A 21,105-nucleotide genomic window follows, 5' to 3' on the forward strand; every position below is an offset into this window, starting at 1 on the left:
TAATTGGAAATAAGTTGAGAGACAAGGATTTTCCTATGGCTGTTTTTTTCCCCCTAATGATAAATGGAGTTTTTTTTAAACCGGTTTATTCCTCTTTTTCACCTCTGATCTTAGAAAAGATGGTTTTAAAAAAGTAATAAAACAACGGAGAATCATTTCTTACCCCAGGTAGAGAAGAATTGATTTGGTGAGTCATTGATACCCGATGTTTGTTAGTGGTACCAATTTGAATCCAGTTTGTTCTGAAAATAGCATTCTTGTCCAGCCAGACTCTGAGAATGGGTTGTAAGTCCTCCTTAGAGCAGTAGGACCATCCCATTGCTGGAAGGCCGATTCGCCATGGGTCTTCTCTGAGCCTGCACTGATTCTGCCCCAACCCCACTTCCCAGCCTCAGGAGGGAAGACCAGAGAAAGAAACAGTGTCCTGCTCTCCATCAGCTGCTTCTCCAATGGGACCTCTTTGCTTAATTTCTGGTTAAAATAATGCCTTCTATGCAAGGAAAACATTCAGCCAGGGGTCTGGCAGGAGTCCTCTCTGGGTGCAAACCCACAAATGTCTTTCACATCTGGCAAGTGATCCAAGGGGGGTCAGGCAGGAAGCTAACAGTGGTTCTCTTTCTTTCTCATGTCACATTCTTGCTCTTGTTCTTTCTAATTCTTCATGGAAAAAAGGGGGATGACTCTGGAGGGCTCATCTTTGTAAGCAACCCACCAAACTGAATCCTTATCTCATTCAGATTAATAGTCAGTGTTTACTGAGCACCTGCTAGATGCCAGACACAATACTGAGTTTTTCCTCACTCATCGGGATTCCTTTTTCTCATTTCCTGTTTTCTCACCAAACAGCCCCATGAGAGAGGTGTTACTACGTCTATTTTACTGTAGAAGAATGAGACCCTTAGAGAGGTCAAATGACTTTCCCAAGGTCACATAACACTGTATTATAATAAGGACTTTAATTCAGTTCCTTTGCTACCAAGTCCAATTCTCTTTCCACACGCCTCGCTGGAGGACACAAAAGGTGCAAGAGGTTAAAAGAAGTTACTTCGCAGTCTCTCCTTGTCAGCCAATTGTTGTACTTCTGACCTGTACTATAAGTTTGATGGATAAACGTTAATATTTTAGCCACATTGGCCAGGATAGAGATTGATTGATCACCACCTTCCAACAGAAGCATTCGAATACCAGAAGTGATCCAGCCAGAGATGTGGACGGGATGAGAGTGGGAGGGTGGTTCCCACGCTCCTCCCCTGGGACCACGAGCTGCATGAATTTGTCATGATGGTGAGCTTCTTAAGCCCCGTGGAGTAAAACCAAGATATAATATCCCTCTCACCAACAAAACTGCAAAAAATTGTAAAAATAAAATATTAATGCAAATACTCTGAGCTGCAACCAGAATACCAGCCTCCCTCCCTTCCTTTCTCTATCTTATGTAGGATGCTATTTTTGTAGGAATACTCATTTTAAGCCAGGAAACAGTAGATGTTAAGCACATGCTTGCTGAATAAATAAAAAAGAATTATAAACTATTCTTAGACTCTGTGGAGGGGCTTGTATCAATTAGCTAAATGCATTTGTGGCCCCTGGAGAATGTCTAAAAATGGACACTTGAGCTTCTCTTGTGCCTCTCTGGCTGCTGATTACATGATGAGGCCTGGATCCCCATAGCTGATCTATTTGCCCTCCTGAGTCCGTGATGGCTCACTCTTCTGCTTTACAATTTCATCAAAACCCGAAGTAGTACTTCCTGTCTTTTAAATAAGAGAATATTGGACTTCCCGTGTGGTCCAGTGGTTAGGACTCCACACTTCCACTGCAGGGGGCACAGGTTTGATCCCTGCTCAGGGAACTGAGATCCCACATGCTGCACAGCATGGCCAAATAAATAAATAACTAAGAGAATATTTAGTACATTTAGCTAAGCAGAAATTTATCAAAATAGGAATTCCATGGAAGTCAGCCAAGGTAGGGTCTTAACCTGTGGCAGCCCTGGAGAATTGTTGAGGGCCCTCAGAGCTTCCCCCTCTTTTCCTCCCTGCAGCTGGCCCTGACCTAGCATCTGCCACGAGGTGGCCCGGACAGGCAGCTCTGAGGCAGTGGCCTGATGGCCACGTGCACTGATGGCAAGGGGACACATACACTTCATCCGAAGACCTTGACTTCAGGCACTCCAACAGTTTCTTTCTCTGGATCAGCTTTGTAGTTTCTGCATGTAGTTTAGTATGGCCCCTGTCCATTTACTCAAGGCCACTTAACTTAAGGGCACTTTAAGCATGCAATGTAAGTTCACCTCCAATTGCCAGCAATCTAGGAGTGGGTGGGGCGTGGGAGTCAGCCATTAGCGAGACTTGAAGTGGGGGGAAAGGAGTGGGCATGAAAAGTCAGGAGTTGAGTATTAAGCCACAGAGGATTTAGAGTGCTGTTTGGGTAAAATAGCTCTTCAGGCTGAAATGAGAGAGGGGGCATTCACGTGGTGGCAGTAGTGACAGGGTGGACATGGCCTCCTAGGTACTAGAAATAGCTAATGCCAAATTTGTGTGTGTGTGCCTGTGACACAGGCAGAGGGGGTGGTGTGCAATTCCAAGTCCAGTTTCAATTCTAATTCAGTTCTAATCCTAGCTGGTGTATAAACTCTTACAAAATGCACGGTTAGCATATAAAGGCTCTAGAGGAAAATGGCTTGTTGGAGAATTTATAAGGGAGAGTCTAGAGATCATGGTACTTGTCAGAGACATCAATAACATGTTTGTAATAATTACTACCGAAGGAATCCAGGAACCATGACTAAGGTAGATGCCAAGGGAATGAAAGAAAAGTGGAATCAACCGAAATTGCCTTCAAGGGGGATTAGTTAAATAAATGTCATGCAATGGGCTGTAAGCCTCATGTCACTAATTATTCTGTCAGCTACCCAATTCAATGCTTGGCCCAAGGTCAGTGCTCAATACTGTCTGTTCAATCAATCAATCAATCAAAATTCAGCAATTTGAAAAGATGAGGTACATCCATATGTATAACATGGAAGAATGCCCACAATATACTTTTAAGTGAAAATGATCCTCTTCATGGTTAGAGTGTACAGATTTCATATATGTGCATTTAAATGTCTAATATGATATATATATATATATATACATATATATGCATATATAAAACTGTTAATAGTGGTTATTTCTTATGGAGTACTACTGGATCAGAGCGAGGGTGTTCACATTCTAGTTTCGATATCCCTTTATTACTTACATTTTTTATAATAATAATAATGTAGCACTGTGGCAGTCAGCAAAACTAAAAATGATCGTTCCCATTTTGGGAAACAAAGGAAAGGGTTGTTGTTGGGTAATGTTCTCTAAAGAGTCTATCAGAAATATATGTTTTATTGGCAGTAATATGGGTTGTACTTTATTTTTTATGGAAAAATAAAACTTGGAAGAGAGCCCAAAGCCAGGCCCTCTCAGTCTGAACTTCAGGCTCTCTAGAACAAAGGCCCAGATATTTCAGAGACCATAAGCCCTACTCACCCTGGGAAGACCAGATGGGTTTCCCGGGCTTTATCTCAGAGCCTGCGGAAGGCAGAAGGCAGAGTGGATTTGTTTCTAGAGAGCCTTCTGCTCCCTATCTATTTTGTACCAGTTAAGTTCTCATCTCAAACCCCATCACCTCTCTGCAGGGGGAGTGAGTGCAGGGGTGTGACCAGGAGCACAGGTATGACCCCACAATCAGGAGATGTGGGTCCGAACACCCAGTCCTCATTGGGAAGAAGGCCTCCCTGCAAGCAGTGGCTTTGTGACATAGTTCAAGCAGTTCCAGCAAAGCCATCTTGTGATCCACATGAGGAGGTAGGGAGCACATTTTGCTCCCTTATATGAGCTCATCTTACCAGAGGCTGGAGGAGAGAACATTCTTTGGTCGAGGCAACTAAGTTAGCGAGATTATTACATAACTTCGGTTCTCCCTCGGTAATGTTTTAATTTTTTTCCCCTCTATGCACCACTGTGTTTCATTTCCTAATTTCCCCACTATATGTAAATATGCCAGTTTATATACATGGTCTCCTTTCAGACTTCCACTGAAAGGAAAGTTCCATTGAAGAGAAATTTCTGAAACAGTGTGCTCTTCAGGTTTTTATTTAGTCTTTTTTTTTTTCAGTGAGAATTAAGGACAACTGACCTTGAAATGAATTTGCTGGATTTTAGCCACCTGTAAAATTCACATGGCTAAAACATCTGATGTCCCAGTGATGGTAAATGAATACTTCCTCCCATTAACCTATAACTTTTATCATTTTCTTCCTTACATTTTAGGAACTTTTTTTCAGTTATGTTTTCATAATTTAGACATTCCATTGGTTGAAAATTCAAAGCAACTCTTAGAGGACAAGGTTACATGTTCCAAACAGGCAAACGTTTTAATTAACCCGGCCTCTTTCGGAAACCACTGTGGGCTCTGTGTTCCTTGTTGCTGCTAAACGTGACTTTAGCTGCTAGCTTCTTGTCTATTCCATTTTAGGAGACCTCAGTGCACTTTGCATTGAGACTTCCTCTGAAGTTAACCAGGCTGTCCAGGGTAAATTATGGATTTTTTCCTGGAAAATCTAACTCTGGGCATTGAAGAATTAACTCACAGAGTTATGGGGAATCACAGAAATGAAATGCTGCAGCTCTTTCCAATCCACAGGTACAAAATATAAAGAAGGGAGCACATGCATTCCAAAAGGTTGTTCCCTACTCACCATTTCCTTTCCCTGTGGCATCATTTTTAGGAGCTATTCCTTTTTTAGTTCTTTTTAGATGGAAAGTTAACTTCATAGTTTAGATTCCTGTGCATGGTTCTTTGTTGGTGGTTTGGTGTCTTGTATATTTTTCCTTTTTCATCCATGGTCATTATTAACCCCAGATTTATTTTTTGGACACGGAGCGACTGGATGTGACTTATATTTCCCAAAATAAGTTGGGAACTTTCACATTGCCCAGCTCAGATTAAACTACTGAGTAACAGAATGCTGACGTTTAATAGAATACCACATGTATTTCATTTAATGAAATGCAGTTGAGATTCAGCAGAAATTAATGTATATTGTATATGATATATGTTATATATATTTTATAGTAGATAGATAGATAGGTAGGTAGGTAGATCTTACGGGGTATTTAAACGAAAGGGTGAGGACCCAATTGCTATTTAAAAGTATTCTTCAATGCCCTGAAGCAGAAGCCCTTAAGAGGTAAAAGCTGGAGCGTGCAGGAGGCCAGGGTACGTGGGCAGGGGGCCTGAGAAGAAGTCAGGGATGGCCAGGGCCAGCTTCCACAGAGCCTTGTGGGCCAAAGGAGGGAGTCTGGATTTTCTTCTCAGTGTGTTAGGAAGCCCATATGGAGCTTTAAGCAGAGGAGTGACCTGGTCTGTTTTGTGTTTTTTAAAGGTCATTCTGGGGAGCTGAATGGAGAGCAGATCGGGGCCAGGTAGGGAGAAGGAAGACAAGAGTCAAGAGTGAGAAGCCAGTGAGGAGGGCATTGTAGACATTCAGGAAGGAGGCGATGATGGTTCAGACTGAGGTTTGACAGTGGAGGTGGTGAGAATGAGTGTATCTGAGACCAGTTTTAGAGACAGAGGCAAGTTTAGACAGCACCTGCTGTTGGAACAAAAGTGCAAGGAATCATAGGTGAGCCCCAGGGGTTTGGAGTGAACAGCTGGGTGGAAGCTGATGTCCTTTACGGAGACGGGAGAGGCTGGGGTGGGGGAGTGAGCACAGGATTCAGAGAGGAAACCAAGAGCCTCAGTCCTCACTGTGCCGCTGCTTTGAGCACTTCCGTGTGCCCCCTCGAGCTGGCATGAAGGACACACGACGGAGTGGGCACATTTTCAGTCTCTGTGTCTTCCTGCCCCCTCACTGCCCATCCCCATCATCCTCCCCGGCTGGTTCCTTCTCCTCTTTCAGATTCTAAACGGCAGGACGACGGAGGACTCAGTCCTTATCCCCTTCTCTTTTCCATCCACATTCACTTCCTTGGCATTCTCATCCTGTCTTTTGCTATGAAGACTATCTATCTACTGATGACTCCCAAATTTATATTGCCTCCCTGGACCTCTTTCTCTAACTTTAGACACATCCAACTACCTGCTCAACATCTCCAATCAAATGTATGATAAGCATATCAGAGCTAACACATGCACAACTAACTTAGCACTGATACCCATGCCCCCTGCCTCACCCCAAACCCCTGCTTTTCCTGCATTTTTCTTAGTTCAGTAAATGTCAACTTCATCCTTTACTGTTCGTCTTTTTTTTTCCACACCCTACAGCTGAACCGTCAACTAATCCTATTGACTATACCTTCAAGCTGTGTCCAGAATCCCACTAAGTCTCACATCTTCCACTGCTACCCTGGTTGCGCCATCTCTTGCCTGGGTCATTGCGGTGGCCTCCTAACTGGTCTTCTCACCGCTGCTCTTACCTTTCTTTAGCTTTCTCTCAACACAGCAGCCAGAGTGATCCTGTTAGAATATAAATCACTCCTATCATTCCTCTGCTAAAAATCCTGCGGTGGCTGCCTCTCCCTCAGAGTATAAGCCAGTTACTTCCTGGTCCCACATTCTGATCCTCATTACTCTTCTGATCTCATCTCCTTCCTTTCCTCGCACCCTTGCTCCAGCCCTGTCCTTGGGCGTGCTAATAAGCATATTCCCTGTGTAGACCCTTCTCATCTGCTGTTTTCTCGGCCTGTAATAGTCTTCTCTCAGTCATCTCCATGGCTACCTCCTTCCCTCTCTGGTCTTTTACAAAGGTCACTTTCTTAACGGGGCCTTCCCTGGCTTTTTATTTAAAACGTCAACACCTACCCACCCATTCCTGGCATTCCCCACTCACCTTACTTTTCTCCATGGCACATCTCCTTCTAACATTTCACTTACCTTATTTATTGTCTGTCTCTTGCCACTAGGCTGTAAGCTGCATGAGAACAGAAGCTTTGCCTGTTTGTTCCCTGCTGAATTTCCAGTGTCTTGAGCCTTGCCTCCCTCCTGGTAGACGCTTAGCCCGTATTTGTAGAATGGGTGAGCTCTAATAGGAGGTCGTCTCTTCCCTCTTAACTACTTCTTTCTGACTTCGTATGGAACTGTTGTCTTAATTTCTATGTGTGCTTATCTGTGAAGCTAGTAGGGCATAGTGAAAAAAAAGCAGTAGACAGCCCCATGCAAATCAAGCTTCCCACTTGGCTCTCTCATTCAAAAGCTGTGTAACTTGAGACAAGTCACTTTGCCTCTCAGAGTTTCCTTCCTTCCTTCCTGCCTTCCTTCCTTTCTTTCGCTTATGAAATGGCGAAAGCTACCCTGCCGTCACTCAGGGTTGCTGTGAAGGTTCAATAGAATAACGTATGAAGTGCCATCAAGAATAAGATGCAGTTTTCACTGACCATAGCATCTGGCCTTGACTCAACGCCAGAGCTTTACGTATATGACTGTCTCGTTTAATTCTCACATAGAATCAGTGAGACATGAGCTTGTACAGCTGAACTCATGTCACAGATGAGAAGACTGAGGTGCACCAAGAAATTAAGTGAATTACCTGAGAGCTAGTCAAGGGTAAAGCCAGGCTTTGAACCCAAAAGCATTTTTATTCCATGGCCTGAGTTTTCCTCATTGTGTTCTACTGGCACAAGATAAATGTTTTAATGACCAAATATGGAGTGATTAAAAGGATGTGACCTGAGGTGCAACTTCTGTCTCCAGATGATTTGTTTTCTTGACTGCTAATTAATGTAGCATTTCCCTTAATGTTATTTTTTCCCCCCTCTTCAACTCAAACAGCAGAAATTCCTGTCTTCCAAAGAAAAAAAGGTATTGTCAGGCATTTTTCTATCTTTCCCTTCCTCCCTCAAAGAATGAAATGCCATCCTGTGTCCCCGGAGATTTCTGTCATACAGCCTAACCAAGTCCAGATGGTTTTCTCAAGTTCAGACATCATACTTAGTAAAGTGTGTGTAGTTATCTACAGAAACACGTTCTGGACTACAAACACCCGCTTCCCAGATAACTTATTCCATGCTCTTCTGCCTTGTTTGTGTTATGGCCTGTCTGTGCTAATGAATTTGTAAATGTGGTTTAATTACTGTTTACCGGAAAAATAGCTGCACACAGATCAGTGTCAGTGGGAGTCTTAGCCAAAATGTAGAGGCAATTTGTTTCTAGGGCAAAACCAGCTAATAAATGAGAAGCACTTTTTAAATGTTGGGAAGGGAGCTTCAGTTCGGTTTTGAAGAAACAGTTTTTTATATATCCTGGGAAATAAATCATTCTTTAAGAGAGTGGATTTAAATATCAAAGTGGCATTTTTTTTTCCCAAGGCCTTGCACTCGGTAATTTGCACGGAACCAAAGTATTCTAACAGTGATTTGATTGAATACCACACCAAAGGGCTATCCTCTAAAGAACTCACCAAAAGGAAAACTCAAAATTACTTGTAAATTCCAGAAAATGTTTCGGAGCTCTGTAAATCCATGTATTATGTATTACCTCATGTTTCTGAATTCTTGCCTCAGGCAAATTGCCAACTTAGCAACTAAATGACAGTTTTAAAATTCTAATAGAAACCAGCCTCTCCAACTTTTCTTTTTTTCCTCCAGGAGAAAAAAAAAACGGGACACGAGAGGGAAGTGAAAGTTATTGAAAGGTTCAATTTATAAATTGTTTGTGCTCTGCTTGGAGTTGTAGTTTAATTTTGCTCTTGCGTAAAATGGTATTTGCCTGTCTGCGTAAAGGGGCACCTTTGAAAGTAAATAAATTCTCACGGGCAACTGTTGGTCCTGCTAATAGGGAGGAAGCTCTGTCACGCTACCCTTCGGGGGATGCCTTCCTCAGAGCCAGAGTGGGCCGGTTCTGCCTTCAATGAGAACTCAGAAAACAAAAGCAATCAACTTGGCAACTAATAAAGATGTTTGTCATTTCCTGAACTGCGGATATAACAAAGAATTTGAGCAGTGTGAGATGCAAACCCTGCCCTCAAGAAGTTTATTGTTAGTGGGGGCAGCAGACAGGTACACAGGCAATTCAATCTAAGAGATCCCAAAGCGGGGGGAGGGGGAATCGAGTGAAGGTGGTCAGCAAGTACAAACTTCCAGTTACAGTGTAAGATACATAAGTTCTGGGGATGCAGTGTACAGCATGGTGACTATAGTTAACAGTATTGTGTTGTATATTTAAAAGTTACTAGGAGAATAGATCTTAAAAGTTCTCATCAGAAGAAACAAATTCTGTAGGTATGTGAGGTGATGGATGTTAACTAGACTTATTCTGGTGATCATTTCCCAGTATATACATATATCAGGTCTTATGTCATATACCTCAAACTTATTCCGTGCTCTATGACAATTAGATCTCAATAAAATTAGTGGGCAAAAGAGACCCCAAGAACAAGTCTTAACTACCAAATACCTTTAGTGTCTCAAATAACCGTATGAAAGCCAGGGCCTCATCTTTGGGGCAGAAAGACTCCTTTTCCAAGAAGGTTATTGCATATTTCCACATTGTAATTATTTATCTGTCTATCAGTCGTTTCTTCATTCATTAACTCACCCAATGTTATTTGTGATGGGCCCTAGAGAGACAAAGTAACTTCAACAAGACTACATCTCAAGGAGCTCACCCTGCAGTGGGAGGGAGGCAGACATAAACAAACACCACAAAGTGAAAATCTCAAAGAAACTGGGAATCATTATTAAAATGGGGATGTGTTATCTTTTATATATTCTATGTTTCCAATACAAGAAAAATGTAAAATATAAGTGCAGAGCCCCTTTATTAAAAGGGATTTACCTTAACCATGCTTAAATCATAAGACTTTGGACATGAGAACTAAGCTCAGATATCACCTCCTCCAAGAAAGCTTCCCTGATAGCACCCATGTCCCCTTTTGGCTTGAGTGTCCTTTCTATGTACTCTCACTGCACCATGTCCATTCCCCTGATAACATGTTTTGAATTTTTATTGTGTTGTCCTCTTACTGCCACTACCACCTCCATAAATACACAACTGGGTACCCCTTAAGGAGGAGGGGACACATCTTACTCTTTGCATTCACAGCGCTAGAAGCATACCTGGTATATGGCACTCGGTTAATGTTGAATAGCTCTGTGAGTGGGAAGATGATAATTACAGGTTTTTTCCCCATCTAATAAAAGTTGCCTTTTATTCCCCACATTATATTAAGTTTTAAAATATGTAACAAAGGGTATATATTCTTGTTTTTTGAAATGTATTAAATTGTAAATATATTAAATGTAAATGTATTAAAACATTTATTAATAGCATATTTAGATAAGGACGCATACATAAAATCTAGAAGGACACACACCGAAATGCTGGTGGTGGTTATCTCTTAAGTGTTAAGGTTTGAAATGATGCTAACTTTGTCTTTATGCATCACTGTGTTGTTTAAGTATTTTACTATGGATGTGCTACTATTATGATAAGAAAATATGAAGTTATTTGTATTTTAAAAAGGAAAATTTGGCCCATTTCATAAGCCACAATCATAGGACATAAACAACTTTATGAAACATCATCTTTACCATCTAACGCAATGTTGACAGTGATTTGACTTTGGATTTAAACAACTGACCAAGCTTGGTGGCATTTAATGGAATTACTCATGTCTGTGTTTATAATATTCAGAAGGTACCCAAGCACTTTATTTGCAGTTGTCTAAAACGTGCGAAATTATCTCTTTTGCTCGCTCTCTTTTGTTCCTTTCCTTTAATTCTCCCTGCTAATAGTTGGATTGGGTGTTAGAACCCCAGTCTTTTTAAAGCCAGGCTTAACCTCTTGCAGATAGATAAGGCAGAACTAAGTAACCAATTAATCCCCTCTCTCTCTCTCTTTTTCATTATAAGTCTCCTGTTTTTAGGGTGGCTCTGTGTAGAAGAAATATCAGTTTTCTGGTCCGTGATAGTGTTCTTCTGTGCATCTTCTGCCTGCCCGTCTTTCAACATTTTGTCTGGCTGACCAGAAAGTTGGAAAACCCTAGACAATGTTACTGGACTAACAGTTTATTTCTTTTTCCCAAAGGAACAATCACAGATTGTAAAATGCGCCTCTAAAGAACAGGTTTAAAAAACTATATATACTATATTCTTTTTTATCTGCAGCTGAATTCTTGCTACCAAGATGGGGAAACAGAACAGCAAGCTACGCCCAGAGGTCATGCAGGACTTGCTGGAAAGCACAGATTTTACAGAGCACGAGATCCAGGAATGGTATAAAGGCTTCTTAAGAGACTGCCCCAGTGGACATTTGTCAATGGAGGAGTTTAAGAAAATTTACGGGAACTTTTTCCCTTATGGGGATGCTTCCAAATTTGCAGAGCACGTCTTTCGCACCTTCGATGCCAATGGAGATGGGACAATAGACTTTAGAGAATTTATCATAGCCCTGAGTGTAACGTCAAGGGGGAAGCTGGAGCAGAAGCTGAAATGGGCCTTCAGCATGTATGACCTGGATGGGAATGGCTACATCAGCAAGGCAGAAATGCTCGAGATTGTGCAGGTACGTGGACCTTGCCCTTTACAAAGAGAAGAGTCATGAGTCACAGTAAGAATTGGGAAGTCCACAGTGCAGCTTAGTGGAGAGGTTGCAAACGGGTGGTCCGTCTGGGCACTGATTTGGCCTAGCCAGTGTCTTTGAAAATGTGGAACCCATATACAAAACAGGGAGGTTACATATAAACATGCAGATTGGTTAGTATCTCTTGGAAACTCAGGAGCTCTGGCCACACTGGGTCCACGTTCTTGCCTGGCATAGGTGCCCTGGGGCTTTGTGGTGACTCCTCCCTACAGAGGGACATGCACTCTTCAGCTGGTCATGCTCACTGTGGCCACTCCATCTATTCAGTGCAATGACCTGCCTGGACCCAGAGCCTGGAGTGATGTTTAACGATCAAACTCTGACCTGGGTTCAAATCCTGCCTCTTTCAGTCACTACCTCTGTGACTTTAACCCAAGCGAGCCTCAGTGTTCTTATCTGTAAAATGGGACTATCAGCAGTGCCCACTGCTGTGGGATTGTTTTAAGATTAGACTGACTCTCCATGTTCAATGCTTAGCACAATGCCAGCCTTACAGAAAAGCTCATCATCACTGCCATCACTAATTTCCAACTTTATTAGACACTTGAATAAAAGTAGGGATCTCTAATCTAGCTTCTGTCTCATCAGAGATACAAACAGTGCAGAATCAAGGCCTCCATCATTTTAATAGGAAGCACTCCATTTTATTTCCCCAAATCACTCACCCAGAGTAAGTTTCCCAAACAGAACAGGAAAAGGGGTCGTTTTTCCTTTCACCACGCCCTCTTCTTTGCAAGTCCACACTCAGGCCTTGTCACTGTCCCAAGAAGCTGTGTGCCTTTGTGGGGATTCTCACTGTTTGGTTCTAGCTGGTCTGCACCATTTAGGAGAATGCATATCTGCAGATGCTACAATCGCTTCAGAGGCGGCATTGTCTTTTAGGTGTCTGGGAAAATACCTGTTAGAAAGTGATAAGATGGAGGCAGGCTGTGGGCCGGCAGAATCATACAGAAATTAAGGCTCTATTTGTTAAAGTAAGTGAAACTGCAGCTTGATTACAAGTGTCCGCACATAAATTCCTTGCTGAACTTCTGTCCCTCCAAGAATGAGAAATTCAAGCCATTTAATGTAAAATGCAAATTCTTGATGTTCACCTGCAAATACTAATAAGTGGTCAGGGTGAAGATCGAGGCTTGTCAATGAATGGAGGGTGGAACTCCATAAATTCTCTAGTTTTTCTTCTTTATTGTTGCTTTCTGTGGTGTAATTTTGGTATCCACAGAATATTGGTGGTGGTAACAGACTGGAATCCTTTTGTTTTTCCTGGCATTGGTAGCAAGGATTCTATTGTGGACTCTGTAACACTGAAATACACGGTATTGGTTTCCTCTTGGAAACCAATTGGCTGCTGTAACAAAGGGCCATAAACTTAGTGGCTTAAAACAACACATGTTTATTATCTTACAGCTCTGGAGGTCAGAGATCTGAAATCGGTTTCACTGGGCTAAAATCAAGGTGTCCGCAGCTTGCATTCTGTCTGGAGGTTTTAGAGGAAAATCTGTTTCCTTGCCTTTCCTACTTTTTGAAACAGTCCTTAGCTTGTGGCCCTTTTATATCCATCTTCAAAGCCAGCAACAGTGGATTGAGTTCTTCTAACGTTGCCATTCCCCTGGGTATCTCATTCTGCTTCTCCCTTCCACTCATAAAGACCCTGTGAGTACACTAGGACACCCCAGATAATTCAGAATAATCCCCCCTAACTCAAGATCCTTAACATAATTACATCTGCAAAGTCCCTTTTACTGTGTAAGGTAATATATTCACAGGTTTCAGGGATTAGGACATGCACATCTTGGGGGGGCCATTATTCAGTCTCCCACGTATGTCCAAACGCAGTTATGTTCCTTTTTCCAAAAAATAATTTTGTGTTATATCAACATCTGGGTGAAAAAGCAAAACCATATGCAGATTTATTTTTAGAGTCTTACACAAACATTTTCACATTCATGTGTTTGTTTTTTTAAAGTGACAAACTTAGGAACATGATTCAGGTCCAATATTTTATTATTGCATCAAAACCATCTCTCATGAGTCTTAAGCCAGAGAGAGGAAGGAGAATCCTTCCTGCCCCACACAGTTCTCTGTCCCTGAGCCCAGCCAGAGGCAGGTCTGAGCACCCACACCCAGCCCAGCACAGGCTGTGTTTCAGGAAGGGGGCAGCGAGCATGTGAGTAGCGTTGCGCATTGAACCACAAGTGCTCAGATGCTCTCTGGGATCTTGGGGGTGAGGGAACATGAACTTAGGGATCCATCAACAGGACCTCAGGGAGAGAATGCAGGAAGAACAGAGAGTGAAACTGACCCCTTCTGTTCTCAGAAAGTAACTAGCACCCTTGAAAGAACACGTTTTAACTACAGGACTGTCATTGGGTAGGAGTACACAATCTGTGTTGCTTTACTCTTATGATTGAATGAAAATCACAGGCTTAGACAAAAATTGATCACCGGGATCCAAAACAAAGATGAAGAGGGAGTCAAGGGAAGAATTGGCATGTGAGAGCGGTTGTCTGAGCAAAGCAGGTCAATATCACCTTGCCCCTCTCCTTTTCAATCTCCTTTTCCTTCTTTTCCTCGGGTAAATTATTTAACCTTTCTGTACACTGTTCTCATGATTTGTGAACTGGAACCAATCATAGCACCCGCCTCAAGAGTAACCGTAAGGGTTCAACATTTATTACAAGTAGAGTACCTAGAACAGTGCCTCTCAATGGGTATCCTTCAGTAAATGTTGACTACTATTATTCTATAGAGGTTTCTGGAGCTGTGACAGGACGTTTCCCTGCAAAATAAAGGGAGGTCATTTCCCATTCAAAGGACAAAGTAATAGAGTCTCCCATTAAGTTTGGTTTTTTTTTTTCATCTTTATTGGAGTATAATTGCTTTACAATGGTGTGTTAGTTTCTGCTTTATAACAAAGTGAATCAGCTATACATATACATATATCCCCATATCTCTTCCCTCTTGCATCTCCCTCCCTCCCACCCTCCCTATCCCACCCCTCTAGGTGGTCACAAAGCACCGAGCTGATCTCCCTGTGCTATGCGGCTGCTTCCCACACTGTTTGTTTTCTTGCTATTGAGCTGCATGAGCTGCTTGTAAATTTTGGAGATTAATCCTTTGTCAGTTGCTTCATTTGCAAATATTTTCTCCCATTCTGAGGGTTGTTTTTTCATCTTGTTTATGGTTTCCTTTGCTGTGCAAAAGCTTTGAAGTTTCATTAGGTCCCATTTGTTTATTTTTGTTTTTATTTTCATTTCTCTAGGAGGTGGGTCAAAAAGGATCTTGCTGTGATTTATGTCATAGAGTGTTCTGCCTATGTTTTCCTCTAAGAGTTTTATAGTGTCCAGCCTTATATTTAGGTCTTTAATCCATCTTGAGTTTATTTTTGTGTATGGTGTTAGGGAGTGTTCTAATCTCATACTTTTACATGTTGCTGTCCAGTTTTCCCAGCACCACTTATTGAAGAGGCTGTCCTTTCTCCACTGTACATTCCTGCCTCCTTTATCAAAGATAAGGTGACCATATGTGCGTGGGTTTATCTCTGGGCTTTCTATCCTGTTCCACTGATCTATCTTTCTGTTTTTGTGCCAGTACCATACTGTCTTGATTACTGTAGCTTTGTAGTATAGTCTGAAGTCAGGGAGCCTGATTCCTCCAGCTCCTTTTTTCGTTCTCAAGATTGCTTTGGCTATTCGGGGTCTTTTGTGTTTCCATACAAATTGAGAAAGTTTTGGTTCTAGTTCTGTGCAAAATGCCAGTGGTAGTTTGATAGGGATTGCACTGAATCTGTAGATTGCTTTGGGTAGTAGAGTCATTTTCACAATGTTGATTCTTCCAATCCAAGAACGTGGTAAATCTCTCCATCTATTTGTATCATCTTTAATTTCTTTCATCAGTGTCTTATAATTTTCTGCATACAGGTCTTTGGTCTCCTTAGGTAGGTTTATTCCTAGATACTCTTTTTGTTGCAATGGTAAATAGAAGTGTTTTTTTAATTTCACTTTCAGATTTTTCATCATTAGTGTATAGGAATGCCAGAGACTTCTGTGCATTTATTTTGTATCCTGATACTTTACCAAAATCATTGATTAGCTCTAGTAGTTTTCTGGTAGCATCTTTAGGATTCTCTATGTATAGTATCATGTCATCTGCAAACAGTGACAGCTTTACTTCTTCTTTTCTGATTTGGATTCCTTTTATTTCCTTTTCTTCTCTGATTGCTGTGGCTAAAACTTCCAAAACTATGTTGAATAAGAGTGGTGAGAGTGGGCAACCTTGTCTTGTTCCTGATCTTAGTGGAAATGCTTTCAGTTTTTCACCATTGAGGATGATGTTTGCTGTGGGCTTGTCATATATGGCCTTTATTATGTTGAGGAAAGTTCCCTCTATGCCTACTTTCTGGAGGGTTTTTATCATAAATGGGTGTTGAATTTTGTCAAAAGCTTTCTCTGCATCTATTGAGATGATCATATGGTTTTTCTCCTTCAATTTGTTAATAACAGTCCCTTTCTTTTTCTCTTCTTCTTCTGGGACCCCTATAATTCGAATGTTGGTGTGTTTGATGTTGTTCCAGAGGCCTCTGAGACTGTCCTCAGTTCATTTTTTTTTCTTTATTCTGCTCTGCAATAGTTACTTCCACTCTTTTATCTACCAGATCACTTATCCGTTCTTCTGCCTCAGTTTTTCTGCTATTGATCCCTGTAGAGTATTTTTAATTTCATTTATTGTGGTGTTCATCATTGTTTGTTTCATCTTTACTTCTTCTAGGTCCTTGTTAAACATTTCTTGTATTTTCTCCATTCTATTTCCAAGATTTTGGATCATCTTTACTATCATTACTCTGAATTCTTTTTCAGGTAGACTGCCTATTTCCTCTTCATTTGTTAGGTCTGGTAGGTTTTACCTTGCTCCTTCATCTGCTGTGTATTTCTCTGTCTTCTCATTTTGCTTAACTTACTGTGTTTGGGGTCTCCTTTCTGCAGGCTGCAGGTTCGTAGTTCCCGTTGTTTTTGGTGTCTGCCCCTAGGGGCTAAGGTTGGTTCAGTGGATTGTGTAGGCTTTCTGGTGGAGGGGAGTAGTGCCTGTGTTCTGGTGGATGAGGCTGGATCTTGTCTTTCTGGTGGGCAGGTCCACGTCTGGTGGTGTGTTTTGGGGTGTCTGTGGCCTTATTATGATTTTAGGCAGCCTCTGTGCTAATGGGTGGGGCTGTGTTCCTGTCTTGCTAGTTGTTTGGCATAGGGTGTCCAGCACTGTAGCTTGCTGGTCGTTGAGTGAAGCTGGGTGCTGGTGTTGAGATGGAGATCTCTGGGAGATTTTCGCCGTTTGATATTATGTGGAGCTGGGAGGTCTCTTTTGGACCAGTGTCCTGAAGTTGGCTCTCCCACCTCAGAGGCACAGCACTGACTCCTGCCTGCAGCACCAAGAGCCTTTCATCCACACTGGTCAGATCACAAAAAGAGGAAAAGGGGAAAAAATAATAAATCTTCCTCTCAAAGTCCACCTCCTCAATTTGGGATGAATCATTGTCTATTCATGTATTCCACAGATGCAGGTACATCAAGTTGATTGTGGAGCTTTAATCTGCTGCTCCTGAGGCTGCTGGGAGAGATTTCCCTTTCACTTCTTTGTTCTCACAGCTCCCAGGGCTCAGCTTTGGATTTGGCCCGGCCTCTGTGTGTACTCGCAGGAGGGCGTCTGTTCTTTGCTCAGACAGGATGGGGTTAAAGGAGCAGCTGATTCGGAGGCTCTGGCTCACTCGGGGGGGGCGGGGGGGGGCACAGAGTGCGGGACGAGCCTGCGGCGGCAGAGGCCAGTGGGACATTGCACCAGCCTGAGGTGCCCCGTGCGTTCTTCCGGGAAGTTGTCCCTGGACCCCGGGACCCTGGCAGTGGCAGGCTGCACAGTCTCCCCAGAAGAGGGGTGTGGATAGTGACCTGTGCTCACACACAGGCTTCTTGGTGGCGGCAGCAGCAGCCTTAGCCCGTCTCTGGGGTCCTTGCTGATCACCGTGGCTTGCCCCCGTCTGTGGAGCTCCTTTAAGCAGCGCTCTTAATCCCCTCTCCTCACGCACCACTCTGGACCCCACGGCCACTGGCTGGCCCACTGTGTTCAGGAAATTCAACAGGAACCCTGGCAGCTCCTCAATGTCTGCTAGTGTTGGAGGGTATCCTGCAGAGGCGGGGGGTGGCTCTGTTTCGGACACTGGCAGCAGAAGTTCTGGGAAGTACTCCTTGGTGTGAGCCCTCTCAGAGTCTTCCCATTAAGTTTTAAGTTAAGTTTACCTAGTCGTATAAATGTATGTTCACAAAACAAAGGGAGGTAACCCAGCTAAACCTCCAATTGGTGGAACTCACAGAAGAGAGATTCTTGTGCAGGTGACTTTAGGAGTTCCCAGGCTTCTTCAGCTGTTGTCTCTCCTACCAAACACCATCCCAGCTGGGAATAAGCTAAAACTTCTGGGCTGCTCTGATGCTTACGGGATTTAAGTAACAGAAAGATCACCTTTCCAGGAGAGAGTGTGGTTGGCACCAGGAATTCCCCAACTCCGAGCTGTTGCCCTGAGCCCATAGGTGCACTTCATGCATCGGGACTTTTGGGGCACAGCCGGTCTGGACTTGTTCTCAAGTCCTGCTAGAGACTTTCCGAAAGGAATATATAGGCTAACACAGTGTTGCCTTTAGCAGTTCTCAGGGAACTCACTTTAATGACCAGGCTGCAATAATTTCTAGTTAGCATGTTCATTCCTTGGATGGTAATGATTGCTTTAAAGTAGTTGGTGTTCAAATAAGTGTTGTCTTAGAATCAGACTCTCCCTCCTAGTTGTGATTCAAGGTTAATTAGCACTTTTGATAAGGCAGAGTAAACTTCATAACACCCTCAGTCTACATTTTCACACCCTTTAAATGAATGAAAACTAAAGGAAGGAGGTTGGGCTTATGCTGGCAGCCCATCACAGAAGACTTCATTGTTTTGTTTGTTTCTTTTAGCAATATGGGAATTTTTTTTCCTGATTCACTCATCAGAATAAGGCACATATATCCGTACAGCAACCAGATGAAGAGGAAGGGAGACTATGATGTTAGCCATGCAAAGGTTTGCTGTCCACAAACACCAGACAGACTCACAAATTAATCTGACCTGGTCTCAAGAGCACCAACTGTGACCAGTTCAGACAATCAGCTTGTGAGTATTTGTGCCATGACGGATCAAAATCAGGACCAGAAAGACTTGGTTACATTCTTTCTAAAACCACTTCCTGAGTGGCATTTTTTTTCCCCAAAGATCTTTCTAAGTTGGTGTCGTAGACACGATGTCACTTGTGATATGTGCCTTGGAGACCTGAAACACTGTGCTCTTCTGATGGTGAAAAAAAAGGCAGGGGGTGGATGGTGTTGTGGTGAAACCTTCTCGTCCATCTTGATGTGGCCCCTGGGAATTCAGCTGCAAACCCTTGCCTAATTCTCAGTTATGAGTGTGGACCACAGGTGTTACTCTAGAATGCAACTTGGATTTCTCTCCTGGAGAAAATTCTTTAAAGCAGTTGCCCAGGTTAGTGACTTTCTCTAAGAACTGACCTTAGTGTTTGCTTATCAGTTGTGTTTGGCTTATCCCTTTTTTATCGGGGGATTACTCTTATCGTGACAAAAGCCACATTATAGTTTAAGAGTGGAAGTTAGGCATCTAGCAACACAAGTGAGTGCCTGCTACCCAAAGGCCCCCCACTCGGCTGTGCCCTCCGTCTCCTTTGTGCACTATTCTTCCTTCTCCTGTTTCCTAAACAAGGATATTCCCAAGCAGAGGTCCAGCCTCAGCCCTCTTTTCCTTTCATTAGTTCTGGGAAGTCATCTTCTCAGTGCTTGTGTGGGCCAGGCATAGTGTTAAGTATTTTCCACACTGTATTAGTTTCCTAGGGCTGCTATAACAAATTACCATAAACTGGGCAATTTCAAACAACAAAAATTTATTCTATCGCAGTTCCAGAGGCCAGAAGTCCAAAGTCAAGGTGTGGGCAAGGCTGGTTCCTTCCAGAGACTCCTGGGGGGATCTGCTCCATGCCTGTCTCCTAGCTTCTGGTGGTGGCTGGCGATCCTTGGTGTTTTGGGCCCGCATCTCTCCTATCATCGTGTGACATTTTTCCTGTGTGACTGTGTCCAAATTTCCTTCTTCTTCTACGAACACATCATTGGATTAGGGCCTGCCCAAATCCAGTATGATCTCATTTTAACTTGATGACATCCGCAAAGACCCTATTTCCAAATAAGGTCACATTCACAGGTTCTGGGTGAACATGAACCTTTGCAGGACACTAGGCAACCTGGTACATGTGCATTTTCTCATTTAATCCTCACAATAACCTTATTAGCCCCATTTTATGGATGAAGAAACAGAGTACCTCCAGATCTTCACGTCTACTATGTCCAGCTGTTAATGGACATCTCCACTAAGACATTGCACTGGTACCTCACAGTCAGACATTCCAAAAACAAACTCAGTATTGTCCCCCAAAATGTGAAGTCCTAAACCACAGCAGCTCCAGAATGTCTTTTTAGGAGAGTGAACGGGATCTTTGGAAGGGGCTGTTGGAAGCAACCTTTGCACAGCACTTTATATAAGAATGAAATAAATAGTAACTGCCCATATCTAAAAATGATGGGTACCACCACTTACCTGAAACAAGACAGTGGCTGAGGAATGGGCAAGGATGATAAATTTAGAAAAATATGAAGGAGGCAGATCTGATAGGTCTAGTTGACTGCCTGCACGTGGAGACGGGTGGCAGAGCCGTATAAAGATGTCTTTGACTTGATTACAGGATGGTGGGTGGTAGGACTGTTTACCAAGAAACAAACAAACATGAGTGGGGGCAGGGGCCTGGGCAATAATGAGTTTCAAGTAAAATCTTCTGTGAAAACTAATATAAGAACGGAGCTGCTTTGGTTGAAAAAAGGGGTAGGGCCCTTATTCTCCCCCCATCCTCTCCCTGCCTGTGAACGTATCTACAGCACTTTGGGAGAACATTATGGATTTACTGACTTACTGTATTCTTCTGGCTCTAAACAAGAAAGTGCTTACGCTGTTCTAGATACATAGATATTGATCCCATTTTAAGAGTATTTCCAAGGAAGGTTCTCATGGCCTCTCTCTGCCCTCCTTTCCTGGTATGTAATACCCTCCTCAGCAGGGTGCTTTCCTTTATCGATCATCTAAGAACAGCCCTATACTGCTTAGCTTCTCTTACCCTTGGTGGGTTGTCATGGGGCCTTGGGTGTCCTGTTGGAAGACCCTGCATCTTCTGATGAAAAGCCAGTCTGGTTTCCTTCAGAGAGAAGAGTGAACTTTAGCTCTTGGAATTGTGCCTGCCCTTAGTTAATCCCACAACCTTTATCAGTTCAGACATGAGCCCTTCCTTTCCAACATTCCGAGAGGTGGTTCATTCAGAGGGAAAAAGAAAAATCACATATATATATATATATATATATATATATATAT

General features: G+C 42.7%; 1 protein-coding gene across 7 annotated transcripts in view; it reads left to right on the forward strand.

Annotated features, from left to right (window-relative positions):
- The window catches only part of NCALD (neurocalcin delta), a 405,737-nt gene that overhangs the window by 376,060 nt on the left and 8,572 nt on the right, over positions 1-21,105 (forward strand). For all 7 annotated transcript variants that reach the window (XM_024756600.1, XM_024756597.1, XM_024756601.1 and 4 more), the window contains one exon: positions 11,142-11,538. In XM_024756600.1, coding sequence (XP_024612368.1) covers positions 11,161-11,538 — 378 coding nt within the window. In that variant the 5' untranslated portion in view covers positions 11,142-11,160. The remainder of the gene's footprint in view (positions 1-11,141; positions 11,539-21,105) is intronic.

Source organism: Neophocaena asiaeorientalis, unplaced genomic scaffold (assembly GCF_003031525.2).
Source record: "Neophocaena asiaeorientalis asiaeorientalis breed wild unplaced genomic scaffold, Neophocaena_asiaeorientalis_V1.1 scaffold29, whole genome shotgun sequence".
In the NCBI taxonomy this organism is placed as follows: domain Eukaryota; kingdom Metazoa; phylum Chordata; class Mammalia; order Artiodactyla; family Phocoenidae; genus Neophocaena; species Neophocaena asiaeorientalis.